Source organism: Mauremys mutica, chromosome 6 (genome assembly GCF_020497125.1).
Source record: "Mauremys mutica isolate MM-2020 ecotype Southern chromosome 6, ASM2049712v1, whole genome shotgun sequence".
Lineage (NCBI taxonomy): Eukaryota > Metazoa > Chordata > Testudines > Geoemydidae > Mauremys > Mauremys mutica.
Window position 1 is genome coordinate 34,085,232 of NC_059077.1, and position 12,946 is coordinate 34,098,177.

Sequence of the window (12,946 nt, forward strand, 5' to 3'; positions counted from 1 at the left end):
TTGTGGATAAACTCAGTTTATGAAATATGTTGCAAGATACAAGGATATTCCATGCACACATTGGGGGAGGGGATTGTCTTAAATGCTCAGTACAAGAATTCTTAATAATGCATTTCACTTAAAACTATATTTGAGTTCAGTGACATAAAATCTTTTAATTTTTTTTCCAAAACAGCATTCTGTGGTAATATATGATACTTAATTGCAGAATGCCCTTTTGCAGAACTTATCTTAGATTACTAGAGAGAACACTTTCAGACTCAGCTGGTCTATCCCACCTACATTTAAAAACAACAGTTCTTTGTAAGTCAGAGTGTATTGGTTTTACTGTCACATGAGAGAACAAGATAGTTGCTTCTGCTTTTTAGAGAACAAGTACAGATTGTGAAGCCTTCACTGTTGTATTACATTGTTCATGAATTCAAGTTCAAGGGCCACTAAGACTTTTTTATATCAGTTGGGAAGTTAATCATGGTTATGTGAACAGATGAAATAGTATGCTTCATTCTTTTGTTGCTTGCATAGTTTTTCTGTCTTGTATACACAATATTCATGCATTTGAAATTACAGCTACAGTATATTTTAGATGTTTAAGTAATTTAAAATATCTAAGGCAAATTCTCACCTAGATTTTTGTGGTTGTACCATTATATGGGCCCAGTTCTTATTCAGGTAAAGCTCCCATAGTCGTCTGGGGTGCTTTGGCTGAATAAGGAAAGAATATAAATAAGGCCCTACATAAGTTAGGGAGTGATTTTGTATATTCTTGTGTAGCCCTCAGCCCAGTGGAGCCCCATTCTTGATTGGAACTCTGACTACTACAGAAACACAAATAATATTGTGTCTTTCACGATATTGAAGAATTTGTTGTTGTTTATATTAGGATTCAGACACTTTTTTCATGCAGCAGAGTTATGAATATTCCAATTTTGGGTTTGTTTAAATATATATTTGATCTCCTTGATTACTCAGATTGGGCCTGACTTTTTCAGAGGTTAAAATGGTTTACTTATTTGGATGGAGTTTTTATTGTATTTAGAAATTTAGGATTAATCGGCCACTTTCAATAAAACACCTAAAATCAAACTCATATTAGCAGTATGTTTAGAGGATGTTGCTTGAAAGAAAAGAAAATATTTTGTTTTCTGGTGTCCATCTGTGTATGGCACTTCTGCACTGAACAGGAAAAAGATATTTCCTGTCTCTAGATAGTTTGTTTCCTTTGTCTCTACAATGAGAGAAAAAATTTCTTGTAACATTGATCACTGCTGTTTTGGGCCAACAAAAACATTTGATCAAAGTATTTTTTTTTCATTCTTTGCAATCACTTTTTCACCATTAGATATGGATTGTTGCACAGCAGCGACATTTTTAATTTATTTTTATCACAGGAAAGATAATTTATGTATTGTCTAATAGTAATACTACTTACAAAAAACTCATAAGACAATGTATAGTAGTGAAGTTTTATCTGCATAACTAAGATAAACATTTTAGAAGGTTAAGATAGGATTGTGTGTGTATATGAAACTGCGGCAAATATGCAAATTATTTGTTCTGTGTAGACAAATTATTAAAAGCCCTATTTTTTCCACGTTAATTTGATTTTTTTAAAAATATTTTTGATAAGCATCCATTCAGATTGTCAGTTTAATTCGGTTTAGGTGATAGATTTGCTTTTTGAAAAAATACAATTTATTTTCTTTTAAATGAACTAACTTCTAGAACATAGCAAGGGATCGTGTGTTGTGGCTAGGAATGTGGTTTTCTTGGTGATTTAGCAGATAGCTCAATAGAATCAGGTAATCCTTCGGACTGTTCTCATGTGTACTCAAGTATTTGAGTATTACAGGCAACTCCTTTGCTGTAGGTCAAAATCATATAAGCATTCATTTTAGTGATATTAGTGGACTACATATTTTGTTATGATGATAACTGACTGGGAATGCTTTTGAGTCAAAAGTAGTCCAGAAAGCAGCTCTTAACTAATCCTTACTTTTATGACTTCCCTTTCTAATTTAAACAAATTAAGTGTTAAGTGCTTTCACTAAGCTTTTCTTTACACAAATGACTTGTGGCATGACATATTTTTATAATATACCTTCCTCTTTCTAAATCTTCTACACTATTCATGTTATAAATTGTCTTAAAATACATGAGACACTGCAAGCTTTCATGTGTCTATAGGTATATGAGCAACCTTAAACTTGAGAGCTTTTTATGGGAGGTTCTGGAGGCAGGGCATTGGTTGATGTGGGGTTTTTGTTTTGGTTCAAATTAGTATTTCATAAAGAAGCCTTTCTTATTGGATGTCTAATACCCAGACTAGTACACATTTCAAGTAAATATGCCTCAAAGCAGTTATGCTCCAAATAGCAGGGTAGCAAATTGTTCACAGTAATGCTTAAGTGGCTTGCTCCAGCCAGTTGGAATTAATGTTTTGGTAATTATATTGTAAGGCGAGAGAGAGAGAGAGAGAGAGAGAAATTTATGATGGTACAAGGTTTAAGAATACCACAGTGTTATGTCTTTAATTTTAATTAAAGACAATCACATTTATGATTTTTTTTTATTTTTTTTCCTTTATTTTAGTCGTGACATGGAGAATAAAGAAACCCTCAGGGGGTTGCAGAAAATGGATGACCGCCCAGAAGAGCGCATGATCAGGGAGAAACTCAAGGCAACATGTATGCCAGCCTGGAAGCATGAATGGCTGGAAAGGAGAAGCAGGAGAGGCCCTGTGGTAAGTAGTGTTCAAGAAAGGGTAATAATAATTAGAATTTTTTTTACTGATTATTTACAATTGTGAAAAGTGCCAAGACGGCTTAATAAATATTTGTTCTTAAAACCCCACTACCCCGTATCTTAGTTATGATTGCTTACACTTAGTTATGATCTCTTTGTTCACTTTTATTGGCTGTTTGAAGAATTGTTGCTAATTCTGTATAGTTTACAGATCTGTAATGTGTTTGGTACTTAGAAAGTCAAATAGCTCAACTGATACTGTTTTGCTTAAAATATTATTGTGACAACACTGCCCTCTGTTGACATCCAAAGTAGCTGTGTTTACAGAATAAAACTTTAAACCATTTTCTCCTTTTTCTCAGTCAACCTCCCCCGATTTTGTTTCTAATTTTAAAAAAAAATTCACTTTCTTAAAACTTTGATGTATTAATCCCCCATTTGTCTAGCATAGGTGATTATCACCGGAAAAAACATTTTCCATGATAAATTCTTTACGTAAACCAAAATGCAAGTTCATTTTGCTCTTCTTCTGCAAGATGGCTTGTGATTGGTTTTGTCTTAATAACATTGAAAGATGCATGCAAAAGAGCAAGATCAAAAGCATAATTATTTACAATAAAGAACTTGGCCATTTCTTCTTGACTTCACATTGCTAAATAAATAGTTTCAGCTATAACTTGGAAGAACCAAAGGTGGCAAATAAATCATGCAGAAACTGATAACATTATAGACACGAATGAATGTTAATTTTGGACATATGATTGCTAAGAAAAACAGAATGGCATTTCAAAGGTGTGTGTATTATTAGATTAATTCCCAATGTGACTCTCAAACACTGATCACTAAAATAATTGGGGAATAGCTAATAGTCTCAATATAAAGGGAATATATCCGATGCGAAACAAATAAATATAAACATTGTACATATGTTTCCAAAACAGACTTCAAGTTAGTGTGTGCTGTTGCTTTATTTAGAAGATGATCATTTTACTAACCACAAACTATGTGACTTATTTCCTCCAAGGTGGTAAAACCAATCACAGTGAAAGGTGATGGCTCTGAAAGCAACAAACTATCAATAGAACCTCAAGTTGAAGGGCAAAGCAATGCTTCTTCAGCTCAGAAAGGAAGACGTAGCCCTTCTCCTAGTAGCTCCTCATCCTCATCCTCTAGAACTGTTAAATCAGAATCACCAGGTGTTAGAAGAAAAAGGGTATCTCCAGTGCCTGTAAGTTGGAAAATGTAATATAATCATGGTTTTGACTTTATTTTGAGATGTCACCGTTTATGGAAGAGGGGGTATTGCTATACACATGTCAAAATTTGGTACTTCTGAACTGTAAACAAAGGCTATCTCTAACTACTGGTTTTGGAGAGAAGATGCATGTTCAAAGGGGTTTCCCACTTGTGATTTTACTTAGGAAATCTGTGGTATGCCTAATAAATATTACATTCATAGTTGTTAGGAAACTAAATGTGAAAGATGCGATTCCATGCTTGATTTGATCTGCTGTTTTTGTAGCAAATAAACCTGGATCAGGATTTTCAAAAATAGAATCTGTTATGGCAGGTGTCACCAGATGGTGCTGTTACCCATAGTCTTCCAAGTTCTTAACACATGAGAAAATATCCAGTGTTGGAAAGACACGTGCTATGTGTTTGCTTATGTAAAGTTCTGGTGGCAGAGTTTGCTCTCTTCCTGGATCTTTGAGTGGAGTCAATTCTTGAAGCAGAGATGCTCCCTGGGAACCAGGTCTTGGTTTTTGGGTTTAGATTTCTAAAAGAAGCAATTGCCTACGTGCTGTTTGTGAACACTTCTGTTCGAGAACTGGCGTACGTGTACAAATAAAACAAGCTTTACTGAGAATAAGTATAGAATACTTAGACTCCATTCACTGATTTCTCTGTCACTGGGAAGCCAGCCTGCACAGGCCCCTGGACATCTGCTACCACTTGGCAAAAGAGAAACTATACCTAAAGTTAAGCACCTGGATCCCAATTTATGCTCCTAAATAAATGGCCTGACTTATTAAGAAGTCTGACTGTAGGTTCCCACTTCTGAAAATCTTGGGCAAAGCATATGGAGTTGCTACAGAAAACAGCAATATATCTGAGCATGAGATAGAGTGCGTGCAGTTTACTTTTCTTTCTCCCGTGATAGATCTACTGCTGTAGACTTTCATTTTCCAAGAAGAGCGCTCTGCTTCCATTCTACTGATTGGTCAGAAATGCCATGAGTTGTAACTTCCATTGGGAACAGTGGCACCATGCTAGGAGAGACCAAGATTACAATTAAGAAAATCAATTTTGCCTTTTCTCCATTTGTAGCTAATAGACTTTTTTCCATTGAATGAGTTTTTGTAATTTTTTGTCACTGGAAATAAAGTTAATTTAAAAGTAAAGCTTAGTCCAGTGGTTCCTGGGGGTCCATGAGCCCTTTCAGGGGGGCCGCGGAGCCCTGCAACTGGAACCCGGTGCCCTGAGACCCAGCACTGAAGTCGGGAGCGCCAGCTGCTGCCCACTGAAGCTGCGAGCTGCACTGGGAGCCCCCACAACACAGCCCCTAGCAACTCCCTGCCTACACCCTGAGGCTGAGCTACTCTCCTGCCTGCCAAGCTATCCCCTGCTTGATCCTGAGCTACACCCCTCACTTCACACAGCCCCTAGCTATCACCCCCTGCTAGGGTGACCAGATGTCCCGATTTTATAGGGACAGTCCCGATTTTGGGGTCTTTTTCTTATATAGGCTCCTATTACCCCCCACCCACTATCTCGATTTTTCACACTTGGGTGTCTGGTCACCGTAGCCCCTGCACCCTGAGCTACACCCCTCACTTCACACAGCCCCTAGCTATCCCCTCCCTGCACCCTGAGCAGTTTTTAAACTTTTTGAACTAAATCCCCCCTTAGAGTTTATATTTTTTGGTTGTGTCCCCACACAGCCCAGACAGGCTTAGTGGCCCTCCTGAGTGAGTTGGGGTGGAGGTGGCGCTCCCTCCCTGGACCCCACTGTATGGAGCTGGCTTGTGTCTCGCCAGCCCTTGCTCCCCCAAATAGAAGTCAAACTATGCCTATGCCTAAGGGTGTCCCCTCTGGTCCAGAGCACCGACTTCCCCGCCTCCTGCCCCCACTGGGTCCTGGCATTTTTATAGCACGTTAAGGGGGGCCTCACCAAAAAAAAGATTGAGAACCCCTGGTTTAGTCCATGTTAGAATTAATGACTAACAAGAATGGTTCACTTACAATCTTCTACTTCACTATTTGAAATTCCAATTGGATTCCAACCATTCAGTGGCAATATTAAGTTTAACATCAGAAAAAGTATTAAAAAATCTTAATATGTTAGAGAAATTCAACTGAAAATAAATGCACTTTGATACTAGGTTGGGTCATTTCTTTTAGAATAAAAAACATAGAACCCTAAGTGAGAGATCTCTTTGCATAGTTAAGACAAGAGAAAGGCATTTCATCTTTTATCTGATAACTTCCTTTGAGAATTTCTTTTAAACTCTTATTCTTCGATGGCTAGAATTTAAAAGTGCTAATATACTTTATAAATGAAGAAATTTCATCTCACAGAACCCCAGTATTCAGTGTTGCCCTTCACAAGTCCACAGTGGTCTCTCAATTCTAATTACTCAGGTAAAATAGTGCAATAAAATCAGTGAACAAAAATTTCAAGAAAAATAAAAGCCAGCTACTGGACTTTTACTTCCTCTGTTAATATTCCAACAAGCTTGTTTAAAACTGTGTTTGCTGCATCTGCTGTCTGCTGGATTTGAGCATGGAAGAAAATAAATGCACCTTGATAATCCTTGTAGTCCCTTTAAGGTAGGGACTTTTTCTCATTTTGCGTTCTGGTCAGTGCTGAGAGCATTGTTGAGCTTATTGTTGTCACTTAACAAACAAATAATAGTCTTATGTAAGAATTTCTTAGTGAAGAGAGAAATAGTTGATATTGGAAACAATTTTGTTGCAGTTTCAAAGTGGGAGAATAACACCACCTCGGAGAGCTCCGTCTCCGGATGGCTTCTCACCATATAGCCCTGAGGAAACAAATCGTCGTGTCAACAAAGTTATGCGAGCCAGATTGTACCTGTTGCAGCAGATTGGACCTAATTCTTTCTTAATTGGAGGAGACAGTCCTGATAACAAGTATAGGGTGTTCATTGGGCCTCAGGTAGGAATCACCTAGCATGCCTACAATATTTTTTATTTACAGACTTGGAACCAAGGTAGATGAAGTTATAAATTCATAAACCAAAGTTAGATATTTAGCTATCCTATGAAATAGCATTTAAAATGTGTATTGTGTACATATGATGATGATGTGCCAATTATACTTCAAACATTAGGTTGTCTGCAGCAAACGCTTTTCTTTTAAAATCCATTTAATTTAGCTGAGGAATCATTAATAATGTGCAAATTTAGTGTTTCACATTTATTTTTCACCCATTTTACACTCCCTCAGTGGATGTGATATTCATTTCTAACTAGTATTTTGGCTGAAATTTTGCTACTTTCTGTTTTGCTCCACCTTCCACTACAAGGAGGCACTTTTAATTTCTTATAGCTATGTCTTATGGTCTACACTTCCTGGATATATATACCCACTGTTTACTGGTAAATGTAGAACAAATGCATATGAAAGCTCTCTGAACAGTCTCGTAGTAGTATTAATACCTGCTATGGGATCTTCTCCAAATAGACCCTCCTAATGATGGTGTGACTATTCAGTAGGGAGCAACTAGACTTGTGTGTTCTTGGAACAGGGTGCAAAGGCCTATAAATGGCAGAAGAAAATTTCTTGATTGCCTTCATACTGGGTGATGTGAGGATCATGTGGATAAGGTCCTTTGGTATGAATGGTAACTACAGCCTCTGAGAGGAAAAATGTCAGGAGAGAAGTAGCATAATTTGTTGTTACCCATTTATTTATTTCTTGACGAAGAACAGAAGCATTAGTCACATTTCAGAAGTTTAATTTCACTCTACATCCATTCATGGTCTTGTATTTTCACTGTCTGGGCAAAGTACTAGACAGTGTAGGTGCTTAAATGAAGAATGTGCACATGTGTACGTATCAAGCCACAGCAGGCTCCTAAACCTGCTATATGTTTCTTTGTAGACATGCAGTTGTGGGCGTGGAACATTTTGTATTCATTTGCTGTTTGTCATGCTTCGAGTGTTCCAGTTAGAACCCTCAGACCCAATGCTTTGGAGAAAGACCTTGAAGAATTTTGAGGTAATTAATTCCTGATGTATTTAATAGCAGATGTGAGTACACACACAAAGTTAGAGCATTTTTAGGGCATGTTTTTTAAATGGCTGAAGACTGTACCAAGTTTTAAAGGAATAGAGTTACAAGTTTTTAATTTAGCCAGTGTTTCTGGGTGTTAATTTAAAAAACTATGTAAATATTAGAAAAATATTTTTGCAATAAAAGGAACAACTAAAAAGTAGAAATCTTTGTTTCAGTGAATATGCCATAAAACTTTCTTTTCCACTTAATTTACATTTATATTTTCATCAGCATCGGTAGTGTATCATTTATCTGTTGTCTCAATAGTAAATTATTAAACTGAGCAAGTTTCTGCCACACACTTTGTATAAAGTAAAGAAAAATTGAGCTGATGATTTTTATGTAAATTAGTTTGTTCCTTGCAAACCATTTTATTCTCAAGACAGTAGTGAAATCCCTGCTGTTGCAGCTGCAATTACAATTTAATAATAATAATGTGTTATAAACATATAGATAACTGTTTCATTATCAATATCGAAATCTCAGGAACATCTCTTTATGTGTGAGGTATTTATAGCATACTGTTATTATCTTTTCCCAATGTTAGGTTGAGAGTTTGTTCCAGAAATATCACAGTAGGCGTAGCTCAAGGATCAAAGCTCCATCTCGTAACACCATCCAGAAGTTTGTCTCACGCATGTCAAATTCTCATACATTGTCATCATCTAGTACTTCTACATCTAGTTCAGAAAACAGGTTAGTATTTTTCTAAAGGAATTAAAAAGCTTTGTTCTGTAGCATTCTCCCCCTGACCTCTTTTCCCCTCCTCCCCCCATTTTGGAGGTTTAGATACACTTACATTTTATTTGAATCTATTTAAAGCTGTTTCCATTTTAAGTCACATAAAATAATTTTGTGTATGCAAAAAAAAAAAAAAAAAATCAGGTTTACATCGGTCATCTTGATACCAACACAGGCATATTGAATTTACAAGACCTGTTTGAAAAATGTGTTAGATATTGATGTTTTGCAGAGAATCCTATTCCTTTGTTCCTTGTTCAAAGTGAATTTTTTTTTTAAATGTATGCAATCATTTTTAAGACTGGAGTACACATTAGCTCCCAAAACTGATGTGTTTGTGTGTGTGTGCATGTGTTCATATGCAGCATGCATGCAAATGTTCACATATGTAGAAATATCTCATTTTTTCCTGTGCAAACAATTTTGAAAGCAAGCTGTATCACTTAGAAGTAACAGTCATATGCTTGCAAGTTCCAAGGAAGTATACTGTGTGTGTGTACATATATATACACACACACACATATATAAGCTTTGTGAGTATGTAAGTGAATTTGTGCACACATATATATAATACACACACACACTCACTTTTGAGCCACATACACATATTGGGTAAATTATTTTAAAGTATTTTTTTATTTTCTTTTTCAATCTGGATCATTCTAGCACATACCATATTAGAAGCATATTTATGATGTTTCCAGTACTTAAGCTTAGTAAAGTTAATGATTCTTTGAAAAGCTGTTTCAAATTATTATTTTTACTTCATTGTTTTTGCTTAACAGATCTTGTAAATTTTGTTAGGGGCTAAAATGAATAAAATTAGTTTTATTAGTCTTAGGTTCTTAATTTTTTTAATGTTTTCTATGAATTTATATACATTGGTTGAATAAACTAAGGTGGATGCTCCTCAGAGGATGCTTAGAAGAAAACCAAAAATGACACTTTCTTACCTTAGCATAAAATGGAACCTTATGTTAATGAATAATCTTGGTATATTACTTTAGACTACAGTGTCCATCTGGCAAAATTAATATATTTAGGCATGTTTTCAGTTTGGGCTTTTAGATCATGAACATGGTTTCCTGTTGCCTTGTGTTTATGTATTTTTCTAACTGTCATACTGTTTCATTGTAAATACATATTTATGTGTAAACACATACAGACCTGTTAAATGCCTACAATTGTTTCCCTGAAATTATTCTTCTGACAGATTAATTCCTTTAGTTAGATGTGTGTCTGGGAAGACTTGTTATAGGAATAACTTGGATAACTTTCTGATTTATTACATTACATTGTTGCATTATTTTGCATTATTAGGGTACACCTGAAGAAAACCCACGCAGCTGTTGACATAGCAAAATATATTGCAATCATTTTATAGTGAAGCCATTTTGGCATGTTATAATATATATAACAGTCACTGTATTACTTTATTTCCATTTCATTAGAGATAAGTTTACACAGTCTTGATGTTTCTGTTGTACTTCATTTAAATTTATGGTTTACTACTAATTCTTGAAAGTAAAAAGTATAATACATTTATAACCACATTGAAATTTGTATTTTTAGGATACTGTAGAACTGAACATTTTTACTGTAAATTTACTTCTGTGGATTTTTCAGGTCTCCAAAAAATCTCAATTATTTAAAAACTTTTTAGAAAATAAGTGATTGTGTAAGGCACAATGTGAATGCACAAATAAAACATAAATGTATACAATTCTACAGTCATAACTTAATTCACTGTTGCCAGACAAATGTAGGGGTTTTTTTTAAAGTTGTGTAGGTGTATACAATGGCATAACTGATAAGATGTCTTTTAATCACCTTTATCCGGCTTGTCCTTGTCTGTCCCTCTACGAACGCAAGCCAACACCACACTGTTCCATTTTGTTGCAAGCACGTTCTTTCCATTTCTGTCTTTTAATTATTATAATTAAAATATATCTTTGTGCCCATTTGCAAAAATGTGTTATGATGCGTAGATATTTTCATTATACGTTGTCAGTGTAATTTATATACAGTCAAATGCTCTAGCCTCAGACTATTAATTTGAAATTAAGGTGATTGTTTAATGGTAGAAAACAAAATGAAAGTACATCTAAAATTTAGCTGATACTGATTAGTATATTGTTGCATACGAGAATGCTATAAATATTTACACCTGCTTGCAGCAAAAATACAGAGCAGCTGTATTTATTTTACATTTGCTTTTTGAATTTTACACATGTTCATCAAATAGTATTCAAGACCTGCTGTGATGGTCTAAAGAGCAACTTTGGAACAAATGTCTTGAGTTGTGGATGAAGTGTGACAAAAAAGAAATATGTTTTGTTTCAATCTATAAATTACTAATAAGTCCTTAATCATTCCAATCATAAATATTGAGTAAACAGCAAAGTAGACTTCTTTAGGACAAGATTTTCAAAATTGTGTCTTTCCCTAAAGTTATGCTCCTGAGGGCTTGGCTACACTTACAAATTTGCAGCGCTGCAGCAGGGTGTGAAAACACACCCTCTCCAGCACTGCAAATTGCGGTGCTACAAAGCGCCAGTGTGGTCAAAGCCCCAGCACTGGGCGCGCGGCTCCCAGCGCTGTCCGTTATTCCCCACAGAGAGGTGGAGTACGGACAGCACTGGGAGAGCTTTCTCCCAGCGAGAGCTTTCTCCCAGCGCTGGTGCTTTGACTACACTTAGCGCTTCAAAGCGCTGCCGCGGCAGCGCTACCGCGGCAGCGCTTTGAAGTGCTAAGTGTAGCCACAGCCTCAGTCATTTTTTAGCTGTGTGGCCTGATTTTCCTGAGTGCCGAACGCCATGCAGATCCCATTGATTGCAACAGAAGCTGTTGAGTGCTCAGCACTTCTGAAAATCACGCCACTCACTGAGGCGCCTAACTCTTGGTCTTAACTGTTTTAAATGTGATATGCTGGTTATAGAGTATTATGACAACTAGCATTGATCATTAATCAATATTTGACTTAATACCGATATTGGATTCTGATTTGTGCAATTTTTCATATTGCTAATGTCTGTTTTTTTTAATAGTATGAAGGATGAAGAAGAACAGATGTGCCCCATTTGTTTGTTAGGCATGCTGGATGAAGAGAGCCTGACTGTGTGTGAAGATGGCTGCAGGAATAAGTTACATCATCACTGCATGTCAATTTGTACGTCATTGTTTTATTTACATTTATTACTGGTGACTTTAAATACATAAACAAAGTGTAGTATAGCATGATACCCATTCTTTGAAATGCAAGTTAATGAAACAAGAATGCATCAAAGCTTGACAGCTTTATATTAAAAATGTACAGATCTGAAAGATGAATGTGAAGTTCTATATTTCATTGTGTTGCTTGTGGAGAACTTACTGAAACTCTATCAACTAGTGGATATTAATGTGGAATATCGTGATTAATGTAAATGAATAATGTTGCCTTAGGAGAAGCAGCGTAATTAAAGTATAGTTAAAACTTACAGTGTAGTTGTAGCCGTATTGGTCCCAGGATATTAGAGAGACAAGATGGATGAGATAATATCTTTTATTGGACCAACTTCTCTTGGTGAAAGAGACAAGCTTTTAAGCTTTTTCAGGTCTGAGAATGGTACTTAAAGTGCCACAGCTAAATACAAGGTGGAACAAATTTGTTAAGCATAAAGAGTTAACGCGTTGCAAGAGACCATTTAAGGTGAAGTGGGCAGTTAACACCTCTACAGTTGTAGGACAAAGGAGGTTTAGTGGGTTATAGATTTGTTATAATGAGCCATAAATCCAGTGTCTTTGTTGAGTTCATGATTTTTAGTGTTTAGTAAAGTTATGACTTTTAGTTCCCAAGCTTGTCTTTTGAAGGAGTTTTCTTTGAGGACGAGGATCAAGAGATCAGATACGGGGTGAAGGTTTTGTGAAAAGTTTTTGACCGTGACTGATAGGGTGCGTTTGTCTTTTTTATCACTTTTCTGTGAGAGTTCATTTAGGAACATGGTGATTGTCTGGTTTCACCCACTTATAGTGATGGTTGGAGCATTTAGTGCACAGGATGAGGTAACCGTGTGCTCTGATAAGCGTATGTAGGTGTATTGGGGGTGGAGTAACTGCTCATCGGAGCAGTGGAGATATGGCTGCAGGTTTTGCATCTGTTATGACTGGATCAGGTAT

General features: G+C 36.1%; 1 protein-coding gene across 1 annotated transcript in view; it reads left to right on the plus strand.

Annotated features, from left to right (window-relative positions):
* The window catches only part of MAP3K1 (mitogen-activated protein kinase kinase kinase 1), a 102,067-nt gene that overhangs the window by 63,740 nt on the left and 25,381 nt on the right, over window positions 1–12,946 (plus strand). Inside the window, exons 2-7 of the mRNA XM_045021239.1 lie at window positions 2,593–2,743; window positions 3,770–3,973; window positions 6,725–6,925; window positions 7,874–7,990; window positions 8,595–8,743; window positions 11,836–11,957. Of these exons, the coding sequence (XP_044877174.1) occupies window positions 2,593–2,743; window positions 3,770–3,973; window positions 6,725–6,925; window positions 7,874–7,990; window positions 8,595–8,743; window positions 11,836–11,957 (944 nt within the window). The remainder of the gene's footprint in view (window positions 1–2,592; window positions 2,744–3,769; window positions 3,974–6,724; window positions 6,926–7,873; window positions 7,991–8,594; window positions 8,744–11,835; window positions 11,958–12,946) is intronic.